Source organism: Silurus meridionalis, chromosome 28, assembly GCF_014805685.1.
Source record: "Silurus meridionalis isolate SWU-2019-XX chromosome 28, ASM1480568v1, whole genome shotgun sequence".
NCBI classification, from domain to species: domain Eukaryota; kingdom Metazoa; phylum Chordata; class Actinopteri; order Siluriformes; family Siluridae; genus Silurus; species Silurus meridionalis.
The window spans coordinates 6,229,471-6,251,739 of NC_060911.1; the positions used below are offsets into that span (position 1 = coordinate 6,229,471).

At 35.5% G+C, this 22,269-nt stretch overlaps 1 protein-coding gene across 3 annotated transcripts; it reads right to left on the reverse strand.

The window, feature by feature from the left end:
* Positions 1-587: 587 nt before the first annotated feature.
* On the reverse strand, positions 588-20,555 carry LOC124381696 (adenylate cyclase type 4-like). 3 transcript variants are annotated; one of them, XM_046843530.1, is made up of 26 exons: positions 20,425-20,555; positions 14,998-15,752; positions 13,846-14,043; positions 12,932-13,093; positions 12,421-12,570; positions 11,841-11,986; positions 11,631-11,742; positions 11,361-11,488; positions 9,737-9,895; positions 9,151-9,307; positions 8,892-9,053; positions 8,027-8,070; positions 7,857-7,919; positions 7,681-7,744; positions 7,482-7,579; positions 7,164-7,248; positions 6,651-6,785; positions 6,480-6,560; positions 5,591-5,769; positions 5,388-5,472; positions 5,124-5,282; positions 4,351-4,497; positions 3,934-4,041; positions 3,341-3,455; positions 2,522-2,646; positions 588-1,109 (listed from the first exon to the last, which is right to left on the reverse strand). In XM_046843530.1, the coding sequence occupies exons 2-26, from the start codon at positions 15,547-15,549 to the stop codon at positions 975-977; spliced, it is 3,549 nt and encodes a 1,182-aa protein (XP_046699486.1). In that variant the 5' UTR covers positions 15,550-15,752; positions 20,425-20,555; the 3' UTR covers positions 588-974. The 3 variants fall into 3 exon arrangements, 2 of the variants coding, with proteins under 2 accessions (XP_046699486.1, XP_046699485.1); XM_046843529.1 differs by lacking the exon at positions 20,425-20,555 and adding an exon at positions 18,698-18,832; XR_006924914.1 differs by lacking the exons at positions 588-1,109; positions 2,522-2,646; positions 20,425-20,555 and adding an exon at positions 18,698-18,832 and having other exon boundaries at positions 3,934-4,033.
* Between the last annotated feature and the right edge of the window lie 1,714 nt (positions 20,556-22,269).

The window sequence follows — 22,269 nt, forward strand, 5'->3', positions numbered from 1 at the left end:
TTTATCAATTATTTGAGAATAATATGATATTGAATTTCCTAATAGCTTGTAAATCTTCATAAATACAGCCAGTGATTTTTTTCGTTTGGCTAGTTTGTTTAATTTCACACAAAAAAATTCTGTAAAATCGTAGTAATACACATTGCATGGAATATAAATCAATAGCCTCATCATTATAATGGAGGTGGTAGCTCAGTTACTGATTGGAAGATTGGGGTTCAAGCCCTGGTATTGTCAAGCTGCCACTCTTAGGGCCCTTGAGCAAGGCCCTTATCCCCCTGTGCTCCAGGGGTGCTGTAACATGCATTAGACTCTCTGCATTAGACTACTGCTACATTCAGTTGGCTCCATCATTCATATTTGCATAAAGATAAACGTTTCTCAACTTTGTTGTTTCGCTGAACATTCTCACATCTAGTCACCAATGGTTGCCGTCATTCACAACGTCTGAAATCGGCAGCTCACGTTAAACAAGACTGGTCTCCAGTTGCCTTGTTGCTGCGGGTCGCTGTATGTTTGATAATTAATCAACTATAGGACTTATGTTTAGGATTTTTAATTAGAAACTGATAACTGGTAGAAGTGTGGGAAAGTTCTTTAATAAATAAATAAAAGGCATTAATGAAAACATACAACACAAAGACATATTCTAATATCAGTGTAGTGCATTTGGCAGATGTGCAAGGCCACATGGTTTGTAAACATTTAAAGTGCAGCATTAGCTGTACAGGAATTACTTATTCTTCAATCACATTTTTCAAACTACAGAACGAGGTACTGTTGCAAAATCACTTTCTTTTTTTTGCAGATTTCTGTCTGAAATTCATGTCTTACTTATTGCTCATTTTCGTTATAAAATTGATAAAGGCAGGGTATATAATATCAAATACATAATTAGCAATGTAGCCTTCACAGATGGGGTTTCTGAGTGATATCCATACAGTACAGAGTTTGAACAGTTTTCTCAATAGCATTTATTGGTGCTGTGATGGTGGATCAGTGTTGATGAAGTAAGTGGTAAGCTGTCCTTTTCCTTTCACGTTAACGATGCCTCTCTTGGTCACTGAGAAACCAATGCTCTCAACCACCTGCGCAGTTTCTTCAGTCACCTGAAGGGGGCAGCAAACAACACTTACAGCAGGGGTCACCAACATGGTGCCCCTGGGCACCAGGTAGCCCGCAAGGACCACATGAGTAGCCTGCGGGCCTTTACTAAAAATAGCTGTTTCCTACTTTGTTAAATCATTTTTGATAATTATTATGAGAAATCATTAACATGATCAGTGTCTTCACATAGGTGAATATCATTAATTATTAATAATAACATATAATAAAAGGTAAATTGAGCAAATTTCTTATTTCAGATCAAGCTGAAAAAACTGTGAGTAGCTCCACAATGCACTATATCATTTCATTTAATTCTTGTCTTTGTATTAATCCAAATCGGCTTTGTGCTCTGAAATTCATGTACTGAAATCATATAATGAGACAGGCAGGTTATTAATAAAGACAGATATACAGAATATACATGGTATGTAATCATATACTGAGAGGATCTGATATTTTTACATGCACCTCGTTGCAAAACTGCACCTTTAAAATCTTATACAAACAGCTGAATTACACCAAGTAAAAAAATATTATTTTCAAAAAATATGTACATCAAGTAAAAGGGAACAATTATACAACAGTTTTAGGGCTGTCAAACTTACCGCGTTAACAACGCTTTAACGTAAATTAATTTTAACAAGGCTAATTTTATTAACGCGCGATTGATGCAGCACGCAATTCTGTTTAACCATTTTTTATAAAATATATAAATAAATAAACATAAATGAGGCTACATTAAAAGCTTCAACTTAATACATTTATTCATAGTGCCCTTTCTTTACTCAGATATTAAAAAATTTATAAACTCAAGTGGAAATAATTTTTGATCACTAAACATTTGTTTACTGATGTGCCAAGTCTCAAATCAAGCAACAAAATCCGCCATGATGCACACATCCGGCAATTAAAACCGTCCGTGTGGAAACATTGCCAAAGTTTTGTTTGGTGTTGTGATGATTTAAAACACCATAATTACTTTAAAACCTTTACAAGAATGTTTTGTCTTTATGCTTTATTTTGGGTATGGTTTCACTAATAATAAACATAAATTTGCATAAAGCATCCATATTTGTCCATGCCCATTTTGATTAGAGTATTGAAACCTTGAAACCTAGTATTCATTTAAGGTACATTTAAAACAGATAAAAATGTGTGATGAAGTTTTGGTTAATTGTGTTAACTCATGACAGTCATGCGATTAATCGGGATTAAATATTGTCATCGATTGGAAGCCCTAACAGTATTTTAGCTTAAGCTTAATAATATCAAGTATTTTCATTGTAGTATAATCTGATTATATCAGTGTCAGCTAACTTGTATCTGCCATATACTGTATTACTCCAGCTATCTCACTAAAGACGACTGAAATATGACTGTTTGTAATTATTTGATTTCCTCATCTCTTTCCCACCTGTATTTTATTCAGTACACCAGTGCTGTCCATTCTGCTGGCTACATTCACAGCATTGCCCCAGATGTCATACTGAGGTTTATGAGCTCCAATTACCCCGGCAATGACAGGACCATGGTTAATTCCTGAAATAAAGAATAGAGTACAAGAAGAGCAGTACAGTTTTTATCAAAAGAATGCATTATGATTGAAAGCCTATTAAAGTATGTACATTTATTCATTAATTATCAGCACCCTCTTTGTAGTAGATCCTGAGCCTACAGTATACATTGTGATTTCCATACTCTACAGTCTAAACAAAAGTGATTTAGTGAGAAACAGTTCTTAGGGTGGAAACACCTTGTTTAGGAGAGACATCAGAGATGCAATGTCAGACTGGTTTAAACCCACAGGAAAGCTGACTCAAATAACCACTCTTTACAACTGTGATGAGCTGAAAAAAATCTGAGAACACTGAACCAGAAGGTGGATGGAGCCAAAGACCACATTAGGTTCAATCCTGTCAGCCAAGATCAGAATCTGAGGCTATCATGAGTGCAGACTCTGCAAACTTTACAGATTACGATTTGAAAAAATCATTGCTTTTCAGAACCACCATAGCCTTTATATCTACGCAAATGACCTAATCAATTTGTTAACGACTTGCAATGCATAGTATACAGCATACAGTATGTCTGGTAGGAAGTGAAACAGAAGAGGTTTCTGTGGTAGTTTCTCAGAAATATATATAATATAAAACTATACAGAAAATGTAAAATATTCAGTGTAAACATCTTTCACAAGCCATTACAGATGTATGTTCCTGATAATTCACTGTACCTATCCTGAGTTTGAAGTTGTTGAACGAATGCCTGTTGATGTTTTCCAGTCTCCCCATCAAAGCCATGGCGAAGTCCACCATACTTCGTACATTATGCTTGCATGCATCACTGTCCTACAAGAAGTGACAGATCAAAAGAAAAAAAAGAAGATTTTTTTCCCTGGGTGTAGAAATAGTTTTTAAAATAGATTTTTTTAATATAAAATAGAGAAATGTAAATGTATTTTTTTTACTATATTACAATTTATGTTTTATTTTTGTTAATGTTTTAGTGAAATAGTTCTAACGAAAGATTAAAGAGCAGTGAATTGGTGTTTATCCTTTATAAATGGAATGTGGAAATACATAATGAACATAAAATTAGACATATAAATGTTCTTTCTGTTTATTGTCTCACTATAATAAATTACATTATTAGTAATCGAAATTACTCTGCACTACACCTAGATATAAAACTAGCCTGTCTGTGTAGCACATTCCAACAATCGCAAACAAACCTACCAAATTAAAAAATAATGAGACATTTTATTCAAATCGAGGTACTTATTGTTAAAAGACACACCTTCCCATAATTTACTTTCAGTTTTCTTACCTTTCGCTCCTCTCCTGTGTTGGGTTTGGTCAGTCCAGCCGCAGCCATGTATGTGGTGCCAATAGTTTTAATTTTTTCAACTACACTGAATTTGGGCTTGCTGAGGAGCTTAAGAGTGAACAAAAGAAAAGACGAGATAGATCAGATACTCTAACATGAAAGCAAGGCAAAGCTAAGGTCATTTAAATTGCTTCAGTTACTTTAATAGCAACACTATTAGTAACAATTGACAATTTCATAAGTCAGCTTTCCATGAATCCATATCTAGAATAAGGTCCCCACAGAGCAAGCGGCAAGCAAAAACTCTTTCATGCTGATGGCATGTTGAAGAATCTTTGATAGATACCAGACTCAAAGGGGAACCCATTCTCTCCAGTGTGACAACAGATTATAATAGGAATTATAAAAATGTTTTACCTCATCAAAATCTGTGAAAATTTCATTGAGGAATCGCAAACACTCCAGGCCATCTCCATTTATATTGCTTTCTGTATAAAATTCCTTAAACTCTGGCACTGAGGCAAACATCACACACACAGCTTCACAAGACTGACTGTACAAGTCCTGGGAGAAAAACATACACAGGTGGCAAATAAAATTGAAAACTAGAGGTTGAATTATGTAGAAGAAGGTAAACAGTATTTGCTTTGCAAGAATTTGGCCCTGAGTCATGAATGCTGATTTGTGTGATGTGTTTTTTACTCTATTTAGAAGACTACATAGGCTGCAAACAAACCAATATCCATATTAATTTCTCTGGGCTTTTTAATCATCGTTATGTAGGTATCCAATGTTTAAATAATTGTTTAATCAATATACAAGAATACATTTTTAGATGATCGAATGATTAAATCTGATTTGTCCTAATTTTTGACAGAGTACAAGGCAAATCAAAAGTTTATGGTAATGTGACAGTTTATAATCACCAGTTTATATTATAATAATAGTTGGAGTCTCCAGTGTCAGTACTGTCAGAGTTAAGGCTGTTCCTTTTGAATTTCTGACAATTTATCATAAAAGATATAACAAAAAATTTTCCAAGGATGTTCAATAACATTAAACTTTATTAAACATAGTACTGAACAGACTACATCTGACTACTTTTGTCCAATAAGATCACATTATTCACTATTGTTTTTCAGTTAATGTATGTTCCTTTTTTATGTGTCTAGCATGCATACTTGTATTACCTGATTGGGGACATTTTTGCCAATGAAGAAGTCGGTAACATGACTAGGCAGCAGATTTTCGAGGAGGAGCTTGTTGACGTTTTCAGTCATCTCCATCTCCTCTCGTTCTTTCTCAAAACATTTTTTAAGAAGGAACTCGACTCGACAGGCCAACTCATCCTAACAAACATATACACTGGCAGCTTATAATGTACAGTCCTGAAATACTTACAGTGTTATATCACATGAAAGTAGAGTCACCTACAGTAGGTATACAAAGCCTACCTGCCGAGCAAGAATTAGAGAGGTGAAGTAGAAAATGCAGAGCCAAATGCCAGACATAATCTTAGGCTCCTTTAGAATTCCAGGTCTAACACGGGAAAACAGAAACAGGTTCAGTATTATTGCAGGAATATTTTTACTTTGTTAACATAAAAAGCCTTTTTCCTGCACCTGGCTGTATTAAATCAATAAATGTTTGTTCTTACTTGATGGAACCGTTGTAGAGTTGCAGTACGTAGCAATCCGAACGAGGTGCATACACATACAGAAAGAGAGCGAGGTAGACAACTAGTGTGAGGGTCAGAAGAAAGAGTTTAACGGAAAACCAGACTCGTACAAACACCACCACCCCCAGCATCGCCAATAAACAGCAATGCAGATAATACTGGAGAAACACACACAAGAAACACACAAGAAAGGTCCGTCAGTGACAAATTTATTTAAATCTAATGTGAGAATATCTATATATAAAATCTATGTCCTTACTATACTTCTAGCACCTAATATGTAATCGCAAATATGTGAATGACCCACAATATTACACTCTATGGACAAAGGTTTGTGGACACCTGAACATAAGTTGCATTTGCATGTGCTTTTTGAACATCCCAGGCCTCATTTACTGTTATAATAACCTCCACTCTTCTGGGAAGATGTTCCACTAGATTTTGGAGTGTTCTGTGGAGATTTGTGCCATTAATAACGTTTAGGTACTGATGAAGGGCGAGGAGGCCTGCGGGGCAATCAGCCTTCCAATTCATCCCAAAAGTGTTCAATAGGGTTGAACTCAAGTTCATTCACTCCAACCAATGTATATAAACCATATACACGGGGGTTTGGAATGGAAAATTATATGCTACTGCATCCAAAGACACCCTATACAATTGCCCGCCCCAAACTTCGTGGTAACAGTTTGTGGTAACAGCCTCAAATGGCTGTAAAAGTCCGATGTCCCAATACCTTTGTCCATATAGTGTATATTGTGTCTATACTGTGAAATCAGGAACATATGTTGTGTAGAACTATTTATATATTTCTCAAAATGAACAAAGAAAACAGGATAAACATTTCATAACATAATCCTAGTATCCCTACCGGTACAGAATAGAGATTTAGATGATCCAACGTGATGGCACTGTCAGTGGAGTTTAGGCAGTTATCACCTGGAATAAACACCTGAAACATGGCAAAAATAAATTCTAGGTAGAAGACCAGAGTAAGCATTTGTGTAGATGTAAATGTGACAGTGTGTGCAGACATCCTTACCAAATTCAGAATGGCCATTAGTAGTGTGATGAGAAGACAGGTGAAGATCAGAATTAGCCTCAGCACCGTCTTGGTGACCATTCCACATGGCAGTAATAACATCCATTTTATGCTAGGTGATATCTTAGTGTTCCACTGCAGAAACACACATACAAATAGGGATAATAGGTTATTTTCTTTTCTTTTTTTTACTTTATTACAAAGTAAAAGTATTTACAGAATTATATCAATCCCAAAGTCTCCTTATTTTTCTCTGATCTCTATCATCCACAAGCCATTAATGCTCAATGGATGCTTTTCCACCTGCAAACTTCTCAATGTCAAGTTTTAATCCTAGAAACTGTAGGTAAATCCAAAGTGGGCTATTTTCTGAAAAGCTCTAACCGGCCTAATTGTCTGAAGTTTACTTTATTTACTGAAGTTCTAGACTGCATATTCTTTTTCGCTTCGTGCTGCTGCCATGTGATTGGCTCATTGGAGGTGTTCTTAATTAATAGTGGACATAATAGTTACCTTCACAAATCCAAGGCTGATTACCAGCAGTATTAGCAACTGAACAGGGAAGGTGACTCCATATGATATCGCCAGAGGTGTATTTCTTCAGTTGTAGACAGACAGACAGACAGACAGACAGACAGACAGACAGACAGACAGACAGACAGACAGACAGACAGATAGATAGATACATAGATAGATAGATAGATAGATAGATAGATAGATAGATAGATAGATAGATAGATAGATAGATAGATAGATAGATAGATAGTTAATATAAAAGTTTATCACTTCAGTTCATTCAAGACTTATTTCATTAACTTAAACGTATCTCACTTTTGAGAGGTGAGCATCTGTACGATGAATATGACAATGAAGATAACAGCCAGACAGGCTGCAGACTGATGGATATCTTTTACATCACTCTGCAGATACTTAAAGAAAAGAAAAAACACATAAAAATTATGATCAATTGTCTTTATATTTTATTGTTTTATTGTTATTAAAGACACATAGTAGAGAGCTGGTGTCGCACCTGCTTCTCCATATTTAGATCCCGGAAAAGCAGTGTCAACCAATTAAGTTTCTTGGTTTTTGATCTATAGAATAATAAAGACACATCAGTAAAAATGTGTGTGTGTGTGTGTGTGTGTGTGTGTGTGTGTGTGTGTGTGTGTATATATGTATATTCTGATTCTTATATTCTCTCACCCTGAAGTGTCTAGTGGGGGATCCAGTGACACACTTGACCCATTTTCGGACACAAATGAATGCCTGAAAGGAAAAGTAGAAAGAAAGACAAACAATTTGACATAATTAAGATCCACGATTGGACAAAAACACAATTTACTGTTAAATCACCGCAAGCCTGTGCTTCATACCTTCTTTCTCGTTCGGAAGTATATGGCTGATGGTTTACTGATTCCTGTAAATCATAAAAGTGCAATAAGAAAGTCACTTGTGAACTTTGAAGACATTGCATATTTTAAATATTAAAAAGTACATTAAAAGATCATGATATACCTAAAAATATATTTTGTGCATTTAAACTAGCTAATGTTTATTGTGCTCACACAAGTCTACAAGGATTTATTAACGTCCACAAGACACACTTTTATAATGTGTCTGAATTGGAGTCGTATTTACTGCATAATCTACAATTCGAAGCTATGTGTTATTTTTGTTTTGATGTCTCAGTGGACACATTATATAGCTTGGATAGTTCTGCTATATAATTAAATATATATGCACAGAAAAGAGCCAAAGGCCTTGCTGGCTTTTTTTGGGACTGCAAGCTGGACCTAAATGCTAACTTCTGAGCAATTCTCAAAAACAAATTAATTCCTACATACTCTGCATGTTAAGTTTTTGAAGTCTCCTTATGAGAAGTCATTGGATATGGACATTTACAACTAAGGTAGTTCTGGTAAGCTAAAAACGGCACACAATGAGAAGATAAAATATTGAGCATGTCACCAAATAGATTAAAACTCAGGTAACGAGTCTGGTTTAAAAAATTTAGACATTATAGATATTAGTTTAAACATTTTAATGAGTGAAAGTAAAAAGTTAATAAAAATAAATATTGAAGTAAAGTACTGATACCAGAAAAATGTATTTAAGTACAGTAACAGAGTATTTGTACTTCATTACTATCCATCTCTGTATTTGACACTATAAGAAGTTTTAGTTTTAGATAAAACAGCATGTTCTCAAGTTGAGTTCATAAGAATAGAGAGAACTCACAATGTCCCCTTGAGGCTGACTGAAATCACGCAATGGGCTGAGGGGAGCGTCCTCTGCTCGGTTGAGTTCTGAGAAGGGGTTGATGCTCTTCCAGGACTGTAGATACTGAGACATTCTCACTGATGCTCGCTGCTTTTGTCTACTACTTGTAGCCAGCATGGTCTATGCGTATAGAGAAAAACAAGAAGCAGCCAATTGTCACTCTGCCACTACCGTTTTTAAACAACCTCCCAAATAATCAATGAAAATTTGTAACTACCTTTGGTTTTGTGTCAGTGCTGGTCTGTGTGCTAGGGTCAATCACTAGGTATGTCTTTCTGCCCTCCAAAGCAGAATCCCGACTGGCTCCGTTCCCCTCTTCAACTTGATATGCCCCACCTAAGTTTCCAAGTGTCTCTTCTGTAATGTGAACCCTTCTATAACGGCAAACATATTTATAAAGAAAATGCTTTTTAAAAACACATATCAATGTGACAATATAAGTATTAATCACTGTATCATCTTCCAAAAATGTTGGTCTGCTGCCATAAGTTTTGAGGATGTCAGAACACAGGTATTGGTTTACTTCAGTAGCAAGACAAAGACATGAATTATGCCCTAAATTGTATTTAATATCAAAGCTGATCATGTGATCATACAGTCTAAGGTTTTCAGTACAACACGACACAAAAAAAAGTCAGAGAATGCATTACACAACTGTGTAATTATATTGTTATTTTTCTTAAAGGGAAAAAACGTAATGCTTTGAAAATATAAACCATCATGATCGTCATGATTTTATGATTAGTTGTTCACCATGGCACAATGAAACCAGGCTCCACCCGATTAGTCTTCAGATGACTTACCCCGGAATACCTCCAGACTCCATGCGGTTGGCTAGAGTGACGTCATTTGACCAGACGTCGTACTGCCACTTGAGCAAGCCAATTACCCCGCAAAGCACGTTTCCTGAGTGCACGCCAACCCTCATGCTGATGTCCACACCTGTCGCCTCCCTCAGCTTACTGTGAAAAACACGACCAAAGGTTATTTCTAGGACAATGAACGCGATTAGCGCATTATCAAGGTAAAAAAAAAGAAAAGAGAATGAGACAGGAATAGATATGATTTTCATCTGCCTTTTAATTTTTTAAAACCATTACACCACTGTAGTTGAAATATTGCTCACTATCTGCATTTTGATGAGCTGTGTGATAATTTTATATCTTTCCTCTGGTCTTGACATGTATGGTTTAGGAAAGGAAGCTGAATATGTTAATGTGTAATTAAACAAATCAAGAATAAAAATGTTGTGCAGGTATCGAGCCTATTGTGCATAGGCTCCTACCCACTGATTCAGAATTTATTAATCTATCACTGTTGATATATATTGTGTTTCACAAGTACTTATTTGAATTCTCACACTATGATTCATAGCCAAATCCTCAGAGGGTTTTTTTGGTCTTTTTAAAAATCAGAAATTGTACTTTTACTTAAGTATGTTTTGTTTGAAGTATTGTACTTAACTACATTTAATAATATCTGTTACTAAGTAAACAAATAAACAAATGTAATGCAAAGGGAAAAGAATCGTGCCCCAGAAACTACTGCACTGATAGATGAACACGCTAAAATCACAAAAAAGAAAGATTGAGACGGACAAGACAGACGCCAGTGATGCAGAATCAGCTAAAAGCAAAATGCTTCCAAATTGGAAGTTGTTGAATGAGTGCGACCACTGTTTTAATTCTGAATCTATATTTGAAATTGCTCTCATTATCATAAATGACATTACAACAGGCAATTTTTTTTTTTGCTGTGATAGTAAATGATGCACATTAGACTGTTTTATTTTTTATTACACATTAATTTGTAAAGGTGTTCCTTCAATTAAAAACAATTACTTTGAGATTTATATCTTGTATTTTTGAAATACACTTGAATCCCCAACCTCACCCTTAAAAAAGTAACTTGGTACATTTTACTTTGAGTAAATTTAAACGATCCACTTTTTAATTTTACCTGAATAGATTTTTAAACAGGAAACTTTACTTGTACTTGAAATTTCAATTTCAAGAATACGTTAATATTGTATTACTCTTTCCACCTCTGCAGATCCTAACACTTTAGCTTTTCTTCCTCCTGTCATTTCCACACCTACTGACCTTTTCTGTGCACTGCATTATTTTTAAACTACTCTACATATAATGCTTAAAGGCATCATCCCTTTAAAAATGGAATACCGGGGCTTGAACCCCCAACCTTCCGATCATTAACCCAGTACCTTAACCACTGAGCTTTGAAATATCAGTCAAAGGTCTATTTCTGTGAAAGTAGGCAGGCCTTGATCAAGTTAATTGATAAACCTCGGTTGATGATCATTGGTGTGCATAGACATAAAAAACTATGGCATAAAAATGCACACACTGTAAACCAGATTATTCAGCAAAGGACAGCTATGCCACTGTAACTAAGACCATTATGACTCACTTTATGGCAGTGCACATATCCAGTCCCATCTGTACACAGTTGCGTGCATGGTTAGGGTTCGCATCTGGAAGGCCTGAAACGCAGTAGTAGCAGTCACCCAGAATCTTGATACGTAGACAGTCATTTTTCTGCAAAGCGAGCAAGTGTGTGAACAGAAAAACCCCACTATGAACATTTCCTGAGCCTGAATTTGTTAAATGTATTATTTTGTGACATACAATTTTCCAGATTAGGAGCAACGCAAATGAACAGTGCAACAGAAGTGTTCACCTTTGCAATATCGTCAAACTTGCCGAAAAGTTTGTTAAGGACGACGACAAGTTCCTCGGGAGTGTAGGTGCTGGCAAGAATGGTGAAACCTACAATGTCTGCATACAGAATACTGCAGAAAAGAACAACAAGCCTCATTTCAGCTATTTGAATGTGTTAACGTATGCCGGCATTCAGGGTATAAGTTTATGTGACTACTTGAGCTGTCACCTGACGTCTTTGTGCTGCTTGACATACAAGTTGTGGAAGTTTGGCATGTTGTCGGGTCCTGAAAATGTTTTTGAGAGGCTTTTGACAACCTCCCCTTTGAGCTCCATGGCAATGCCTCGCGGCAGCACGGACAGGAGGAGGTGTTCCTGTGGAAAGGGGCGGGACTTAAATGATCTGTGTTTTTTTCTACTTCTTCGGTTTAAGTTAATAGTAGAATAGAATAGCCTTTATTTGTCACATATACATTACAGCACAGTGAAATTCGCTCTTTACATATTCCAGCTTGCTCAGAGGCTGGGGTCAGAGCGCAGGGTCGGCCATGATACGGCACCCCCCTGGAGCACAGAGGGTTACGGGCCTTGCTCAAGGGCCCAAGAATAGCAGCTTGGCGATATCGGGGCTTGAACCCCCAACCTTTTGATCAGTAACCCAATACCTTTACCACTGAGCTACCCCTCCCATTGTGATCATTGTGATCATAGTGATCACTGACCAGATCAAATACATTTTGAACTTTGCACAACACTAATCTCTTATACTGCCACTTGCAATGTGTGTGTATGCGTGTGTTTATGTGTACCTGATCACGCTTCTGTGTTGCTCTTTTGGAGCGGTTGTAGCTAAAGGCTTCTCGGCTAATGGTGGACTTTCTGCGTGCATTCTCAGTAAGCCAGAGGTGAAAGAGTCCCACGCAATTGATACACACAAACAGCACTGTATTTGCTACGATCTAAAAAAAGAGAAGGGTTTTATAACTGCTAATCCTTTTGACAAGCACAAACATACACGTGTACATTTTGATTATATTTTGCAGATTCATAAAACCAAATGAATAGCCTAATGAATTATAGGACAAAAATAGATACCCTTTTGAACATCATTTTTAAAAATGCCCGAATGGAAAATGAGACAGAATGCAAATGATGATGTTAACTAACAGCATCAAATGTAAATATGTGTCTTAAATGTTGTGTGCCGGTGTCTGTTTTAGTTTTGTGGTTAGCCTGTGAATTTCTAGCTGTTGCTCATTTGAATAATTTTGCATTTGACTCTCACTTTCCTGTACTTTTATGACTGTGCGTGTATCTTACCTGCACTTCCACATCTCGTGGCCTAGGGCTGCTGACGGACACAATGACGCTAATGATGATGATGTGACACAAACTGGCTCCGATTCCAAAGATAATAGCCCACCAAAGAGTAAGAGGCAAGATTGTGTATACTGATAGAGAGAGAAAGAGAAAAAATGGCACCTAAGAGAGACAAAGAGTGTGAGACACAGATATAGACATGGGTTATATAGTGTTTCATAAAAACATTGTATACTTCATGCAATAGGTGGATTCTTCAGGGATTAAATGACATATATATTCAAATAAAGCAAAACGACTTTAAGACTTTAGTTAAGCAATCAGTTAATATACTGTGTCTGTAAATAGAGGATGTTGTTGCACAGTAGTTATTGCTAGTATTCCTTGAGGCTGTATAGTTTTTTATTAATTTTCTAGTTCTGCTAGTTAAATTTGTTAGCATATTGCTTTAGTTCCATTTTTGTATGCTACAGGTGTAGGAACTACTTTTGTATTTTACTATTATGTTCTGAAACAATATTTAACCAAATTCTTCACACAAAATGATGCAATGGTATTATTTCTTATATTATTTGAGAAAACTGTAAAAATAAAAGTGAGAAAATCCCTAAAAATTTTACTATCAAATTAAGGTGGATGTAGATGGGTTTTGTTCATTTTGCACAAATTTGATAATAATTTTAAGAAAATCATAATAAGATTCTTATCCATAAACATATATTTTAAACTTTTAAGCTGTTGCAAATGTTATGCATGTACGGGTGTGAAACCGTGTTAAACAGGGTATTGTTATGTGTCTATCACATGCTATTCTGAACTTATCAGCCTTCCTGATATATGACTAATCCTCTTGATAATAATTTCGCTGCCTAGTGGAAGAGCTATTTAAAGAAACAGGTAAAAATGAGACTGACTTGTTCCCATGCTGTGACGACTTTGTCGGTGAAGATGAAGACAATGGCAATGATGAATAGTGTGAACCAGATGGAGAGCGCAAGCATCTGTTCACACCTGCGCAAGGTGGGCAGACATGGCAAACACACCAACAGCGGGACATAAAGGCAGAGAACAACACACACCACTGCTAATGCTCCTACATAACCATTGATATGCTATAGAGAGATAAAAGGTAGAAAAAAAAGAAGAACAAAATTAGTAAATTCACTAAAACTTTTCTTAAAGCTAACGTTCATATTGTTACATGACAACCCATAATGACAAGTGACATGTAATAATAATGATCTACATAAACACTGAGGTTACAGAGAATGAGTGGGTAATGTGTGAGTGGTTACACCTGCTGGTGATCCAAAATTAAGTGTATTTATAACCTGTTTGCATTTCATTGAGTGTCTTGTGAGAAAGACAGTCAATGGGTGCAGTGGTCTCTATGATCATGATCAATGAGCAGACCTACAACATCAGAATTGTGGGCTTTTTCTTCTTTTTTTTGAAGCATTAAATGGAGGGAATACAAAAATAAATATTGTTTGTATCACAACTCTTTCCATTGCCTGCCTGTTTCCCAAACTTTTACTGCATAAAGGCTTATTCCATCAATCATCAGCTGACAAAAAAATTGACTTTGCATCATATGATGTATATTTTCTATATCCTGTATTTAGTGTTTTAAGGTGATAAATACTTTTTTTCAATGTTTTTTTGTGAAACTGAATGAATTTGGGTGTGATGTTTAAAACGTCACATTGTTACAATCATGTAACAAGCCAGAGTTTACACAAACCTACACAATAAAAAACGTCATAACACAGTCGTATGCAAATAAAAATCCAGGTCACATGACTTAGGGCTGTTATGTGAAGTTCATCGGAATAAATTAAAGGCTTTATAACAGCTGATGCTTATTAGAATAGGTGTTTATATAGCATTATATCAGTTGTCAGTCAATGCTTATGCATGTCATATAAGTAAAATGTTACTACAAAACTTTTGCACACAACAGAGAGCTAGATCAAGAGTACGGTATGAATATTACATTACAATTGGATAAGATATTAAATGGATGATTGAATCAATAGATGAATTCCTTTATTTCTTTGGCTTACTCTTTCAGTAGCAGCGATGACAACGATGAGGGTCACACAAAATATGATGATCAATACCAGGCCTGGTACAACAAATGGTGTGTCCTCCAGGCACTGCAGAAATCCTAGCCGGACTGCCTGGTAAAAGCGAGATGCACCTGTGGCAGCACTGCGCCGGATTTTCCCACTCTCAGGTACTCCAGTGACCTCAGGCTCTGCTTCTGTACAATCATGGTTAGTTCTGCGGGATTGTAAGCAGTTCCCAGGAGCCCTGATATTATTGCGTTCTACATTGGAAAAGCAATTCGGGGTTGCACTGGATGTCCTAAAAGATGTGCATGTTTGAAGAGGCTCTGGACTGTTCTCTGTTTTAGCAATACCTAGCTCAATGTTGAGATGCCTATTTCCATTACCATTGAGTTGTTTTTCCTCATCCTGCAAAGAATAGTGGTCTTTCTCTGTTTTATCTTGCTGACTCTGTTTTCTGATTTGGTTTACATTCCCGTTTTGCTGTGACAAGTCCTCTGGGGTGTTGGTGTTCATTCCAATGCCATCATCTGAGTCATCCTGCATAATGGCTCAATGGAGATCAAAAACTTTGTTAGATGCAGATATAATAAATAGGCTGCATTTAAAAAGTCTATTAATGCCAGAATGGTCAAATCATCCAGTCGTTTGGGCTATGATCAGGAAACACCAGGTTGTCCTCTTAACTTCCAAATGAAATGAAAATCTGCAGACCACATCCTGGTCTTCTATGGACACTTCAGGCTTTCCTATAGTTAGAAAAAGTACAAGAATAACAATTATTTTAAAAAACATCATATTATTGCCAGTTACTTCCTAAGACAGTCAAAGTTATACTGTGTTTATGTATTAAGGTGAGTGTATGTATGACTGGGTGTTTTCCTGCCTCATTCCCACTGTTTCTGGGATGAGTTCCAGATTTAATGTGAACCTGACCATAATAAAGCTGTTTACTAAAAATGAGTCCTTTAAAAATGGATTTCACAACCAAGGATAACTGTGCCATTTTACCTGTAAGCCTTTACCTGTCATTGATACTAAAGTTTGGGAAACATAATACTCCTTGATTCCGGTTCTCCAGGACTGGAGCACCACTGACCTACAAAGTATGTTTGCATTTCTGTAATAAGAACTGCATGATAATGAATCAGCAACAAGAAGAATTGTCAAAGGCATTTATGTTCTTCACACACAAACCTATGTGTAGGTGTTTGGTTAACTACACACTATCAGTACACTGACTTTGCATATAATTTGGTACTAATTTCGACACATATGCAAAAACTCACACACTATCCTTTGTGTTCACTGGGAAGATGCAAACAAGATCATTTTCCTGTGGCAAGATTAGCAACAATCAGCTGAAAAACAACCGGAAAGTGATGCCCAGTGAACATGCCCTTATTTCTTTACTTATTTATTTCTTTACTTATTAATTTATTTATATGTCTTTTAAGCATTCTGGTTCATCCAATTAGATTTCTTCCTCATTTGGGCATCATTAGTGACTTAAAAGATGTCTGGGAAATGCAGTCTTGAATTAGCTTGTTTATTCACTTAATCATCCTGCCTTTTTTTCTAAAAGCATCTCTTCTACTGCTAATAAAACACTCACCTATCTGGAAACCATTCCATATACACAAACTGTTTTATTCTGTTAGCTATGAAAAACCTGATGAATTCAGGTAAAACATCATATTTCACAAATACATGCTAATAAAGTGGTTATTACAAAACAAATACAAATTATGAGTCACTATCCACAGTTAATAGCAACTGGAACCAGTAAAAATAGCTGGTCATTAATTAACTTCTAAGGAAATACTATGTTGGAAAAAAATATTTTTAAATGGGGAACACTTCTACAGGTAAAAATAAATGGAGAGAGAGAGAAAGAGAGAGCGAGAGAGAGCGAGAGAGAGAGAGAGAGAGAGAGAGAGAGAGAGAGAGAGAGAGAGAGAGAGAGAGAGAGAGAGGGGAAGGTCAAAGGAAAATGGCTGAAAGTGGATAATTGGAGAACAATGATGAAACTGTGCCTATTGTAACCTCAGATTTCTATTTTTAGCTGATTTAAGATTTCTGCCCACAGATCTTCCCCTCACTGGATGATTTTGGTTTTGTTGTTTTCAGTTGATCATCAGTTTTCAAAATATTTAAAACAGTTCACCTGCCAACAACATACAAACCTTAAAGTCAAACTTAACAGGAACATTAATTTTTTTTAAGTTTTTGACATTTATCTGCATTGTGCTACTTCCACATGAATATGGTTATATAAATGTTCTAATAAAGTGGGTGGTACTATTTACAACTTTATATATTGAATTGTTTAAATTATGATAATGTGTGAAATGGTTTCATTCAGCACCTACTTATGGTGCGCTTATATTTTTCTTTACCTTTACCTTTTAACTTATGCATTATGTAATAAACATTTTGTAAATGTTCCCTTTATCAATTTATTCTCTTTGGATGATTCATGTCATATTATGTTTCCACTTTGTATTGAATTGAATATGGGTAAAAGTCAGAACAAAGAGGTTGACCTTTTACTTTAAGACCATGCTGATCTCAATAAACACTTTTTCAAAACCACAGTACAAAATGACGTCAACATCGTCATCAGTTCTTCATTGGCATAATAGTACTCATGGACATATAGTACCAAATTTCATTTTCGACAATTCCCAAATCTATTTGAGAGACAATTAAGTGCAGTGCACGTAACAATATATTTCTTCACCCTGTGGTAATTAGAGGAAATAGAAAAAAAAATGTATAGTGTTTTTGCTCAACATGTTTCTTAAACAAAATAAAAATGTCTAAAAGGTCAAATGCTCTTAGTGATATGTTCATATTGCTACTCGGTTAATAGTAGATTTTAGGAAACAAAATAAACATTCAACCCTACAGCTTTAAATCATAACAAAGTATTTATATACAATTACAAAATACAAAAATTAGGTTTGAAATAAGTATTCAGTGCTGCTTGGTTGGACTTCTGATAGGAAGGTTGTGAGTTTATATCGTAGCTCCATTAAGCTGCCACTGCTGGGCTCTTAAACAAGTCCCTTAACCCTCAAATGCTCAGATGTATAAACAAGATAATTGGAAGTTGATCTGAAGAAGGGCATCTGCCATATGGTTTAAATGTAATCTATTTTAGAAATTGAATTATTAAATAATGATCAAATGTTTTTAGAGTTGATAGCATTAAGTTATATGAAACTTAGCATACATTTGAATAACTAATATTGGCTAAAATGTACAATGAAGCAGTTATAAGCTTCCTCTCTTTTCTCATTTCAAAGAACAGGCCTGGTTATGTGGCTAATAGAAGCTTCTAGTCATTGCTGTAAACCTATAATAGGTATTTCCTGTATTTCAAATTGACCAGTGATAACAATGAATCTAATGCTGAACCTTTGCTTCCCCTTCAAACATCAATACAAAGGCCTAGAAGTAACAAGAACCCAGAGAGAAACATGTCACTCCGATATGCCCGAAAACACTGCTAATTTCAGCAACCAGACATAAAAGAATTAAACTGGTCGCATAACGAATAGTTAATAAATAATTTCTGCTCTTGCGAACAGTTCAGACAAATTTAGAATACATTTTAGAGAGACATAGTCAACAACTGACCGTGCTAAAAATACATTGAACCAATAGGTGAATAATTGTATGGCATTACCTTTGATTTTCCTTTGCCCATGTTTATTGGTCTTTATTTATTTTCATTCCCTGTCTCTCACATCTCTCTCTACCAAGCTCTTCTCATTACCCTATCTCTGTGCTCGCGATACATACATACATCTCTGTTTTTCCTCTTCCACCCACTCTCTATTCTGTTCCCTCTTTCTCTCAGTTCATCATATCCCTCCTTTATCATGCTCCTCCTTTATTCCTCCATGCTTCCTCTTTTTTTAGATCATCAGGCTTGTCAATGACACAAACCATTACTGCCTAACCATTTGTAACTCAGGTAGTCCAGGTGCCCAAAAACAGAACTGAAATGTATATATTAAGTCATGCACATGAAATTGAGTAAAATATAAACCATAAAGAACATGAGGTATGTGATATTTTGGACATGTAAAGACAATGTATAGAAACACACAATCCATTCCAGGTTCTTTCCTACTTTTGACTATCTTTCCTAATTGTTGACACTTCACAGTTAATAATACTAATATGTAATATTGTAAGTTCAATCACTGTATCAAATTTGGAAACGCTAAAAGTTTATTAGAAAGTGCTTTGATTTTGCGCTCACACAATTCCTTGATTGATTTTCTATATTTATATATTCAAACAGAATTCGGATTCATTTTATGATTAATGGTATTTTATTACAATAATTTTTTTGCATATTCTACTGAAGTCCTGGAGTACAGTAATACTGGAGTTCTTTCACTTCATATTCAGCTGTTGACTATGCTAATGTTTTTGATCGACTTTCATGGTTTCATATTATTATGGACATATGTTGTGTCGAAATAAAAGTCAAACAGAGTACAGTCAAGACAGACATATAAACAAAAAATACATAATAAAAAAATATATAAATATATTGTGGTAATCTGTTGTTCATGTTATATATTTAATGCCATTGACTAATTTATAAATATCAATGTTTCAAAGTTATGATGAATGAAAATGAATTCAAGTCAAATTAAAAAACAAATCCAACTTGCTATACATGAAATCATTTAGCATCGTATTAAATAAAATTATAAGACAAATAATCAAAATAGGGTTTACGAGACGCGTTGAAAGGTGGGAAAAAGATGCTTTAAAAGACAGCTAAAGATGGAATGGACATATAAAAATTAAGCTCTTATAGAATTTGTTTCAGACTTTTAAGATAAACTACAGAAAACGTGTAATAAACAAATGAAGTTGATTACAAGGAGTTTTGCTTTCTGGTAGTAGAGCAAGAGAGGAGGATGTCAATGGTGTGTGAGGAGCAAGACCATAAAGAATTTATACACATAAAAAAAAAACAATTTTAAAATCTTAACAGAAAGCCAAGAAAGAGCTTACACATAAGGGGAATTAGGATCCCTCTTTTTGGTCCTTGTTAAAAATGTAGCTGCTGCAAAGTAGTTTGTGAAACACCAGCATTAAAGTTACAGTAGTTTAACCATGCTGTAATATGGGCCGATATCAATTAACTTTTTGTAGAGAGAAATTTGTAATACACCCTAACATTCTGTAACAACAGAAAGAAAAGTAACATCAGAAAGTAAATTAAAATAGAAAATTATTCCAGACTGTCTGTAGCTAATCGCACAGATGTATCTTATCTCACCAAAACAATGTCTATCTGATATAATTTGCCCCCCAGCTTTAAGAATGTGGCAGCCTGAATTATCTAAAAGAAAATCTTGTCAAAGGCAAAAAAAATGGCACATTTACCTGTCAAATACACCTTTCCTTGTAAACACACCTATTGCGAGTGCCGTCTTTGCTCCATGTTCTCTGACTTTTTCATTTACTGTTGTTTCTTTGTTACCCTGATGTAGAGGAATGCTCCAGAAATAAATTGCTGTTCCATTTTTCCTCACCCAAGCACGTCAAACCAGTTGAACAACACTTTAAATACAGTACAATAAGCCTGGTAAATTTTCTGAATACAAGTGGGCTTGGCAGATCTTTTCAAACGGTGGTTGGATTTGTAAGAGGGAAACCACACAGGGGAGTTACCTTAAAAGTGCCAGACAGAATTAGTCAACTGTACTTTCATCAGAGGCAATATGACACGAAGGAACAACAATATTCCTATACTAAAGGCTTTTTATAGCACTTCATCTAATGACTTATTTCTACAATATCTAACATACAATTTCTTTTTCATGTGATACTTTTGTGTACAAAATGATAATGATCCATAGACAGTTATTCATTTTAAGGCATGATTTAGAGAAGTTGTCAGCTTACATTTAAAATGACTTTTTTATTTATTTATTTTTTTTAATAATCCCACTTCCCTAGTTTCTTCTCTTTCCTTGTCTTTTATATACACTGATCAGCCATAGCATCAAAACAACTATTAGGCGAATTTAATCAAATTGATTATCTCACTCCACTGGCACCTTTTAAAAGGTGGGATTACATTAGGCATAACATAACACATTATTAAATAAGTAAACAGTCAGTTCTTGAAGATCCGTTGGAACCAGAAAAAAAAATCAAAAGAGGTGTGAAGAAGAACAACTGGTTAACCAGTGGCAGGGTCATGTGCCCTCGAGGCTCACTGACGTGCATAGAGAACAAGAGCTAGTCCATCTGGTTCAAACCCATTAAAAAGTTATAGCAGAACTGAAAAGGTTCATGCTGACTATGATAGAAAGGAGGTAAAATGCAGAGGGCATTACAGCTTAGGGCTGCGTAGCTACAAACTGATCAGAGTGACCATTCTGGCCCCTTTTACAGCCAGGAGCCCCTACAGTGGTATGTGAGCATCAGTATTAGACAGCAATGGAAGAACTGGTTCAGACATATAGAAGGCTGGGCACCTAGGAAGGAGCTGGCACCTGATAAAATGAGAAGCCAACAGAATAATGCTTTGGACATAATTTTGCTTTTAAATAAAGCATTTTATTACTATTGCCTCAGATCAACACACTTAAAATACATCACAGCCTGCATCAGTCATTCAGATGAACTCCATTTCCCAAATTCCATCAGCTAATGGATTACAGATCACCTGAATTTGTCATATGATTAGTATCTACTGGTCAGTATTCTGGGACAAATACACTCATGGAATAAATGCTAGTGTGCCATCTCACTTCACTTCACTTTTATTTGTATTGCTTTACACAGACTCAATAGGGAGCCCATACTCAATTAACTGTTGCTCAATGAGGAAGAGGTTCCATGTCTACCACTGCACTAAGAATACAACATTTCTACAGTTTTTCCAAACACCAATTTGGTCAAATATATGTTTACACAACACTGTTGTGACAAATAGCCTCTTCGAAGAAACAGGCGAAATGTATGTGTGGTTGAACTTGTAAAAAGCCATGTATTAGATTGGCACTTATTTTTACTTTACATTGATGGCGTTTGGCAGATGCCCTTTACTAGAACAACTTACATATAACCTAATTTATTAACTTACAATAAAAAGTATTTTATTGTTTAAACACCCTGGATTCACTCAATCAGTCACGTGAATAAATTTAGTAGTTTGTTCTTGCGCCATCTAGTGGTAAGACCAATACCTTAACGATATTCATTTAATATTTTCAAGAA

Coding starts and splice junctions, on each gene's coding strand:
- LOC124381696 (XM_046843530.1), bottom strand. CDS start 15,549: ATGCAGGATGACTCAGATGATGGCATTGGAATGAACACCAACACCCCA. Junction 11,987..12,420: donor CAACACAGAAGCGTGATCAG/GTACACATAAAC, acceptor CCCTTTCCACAG/GAACACCTCCTCCTGTCCGT. Junction 8,071..8,891: donor GTCAGCCTCAAGGGGACATT/GTGAGTTCTCTC, acceptor TATGATTTACAG/GAATCAGTAAACCATCAGCC.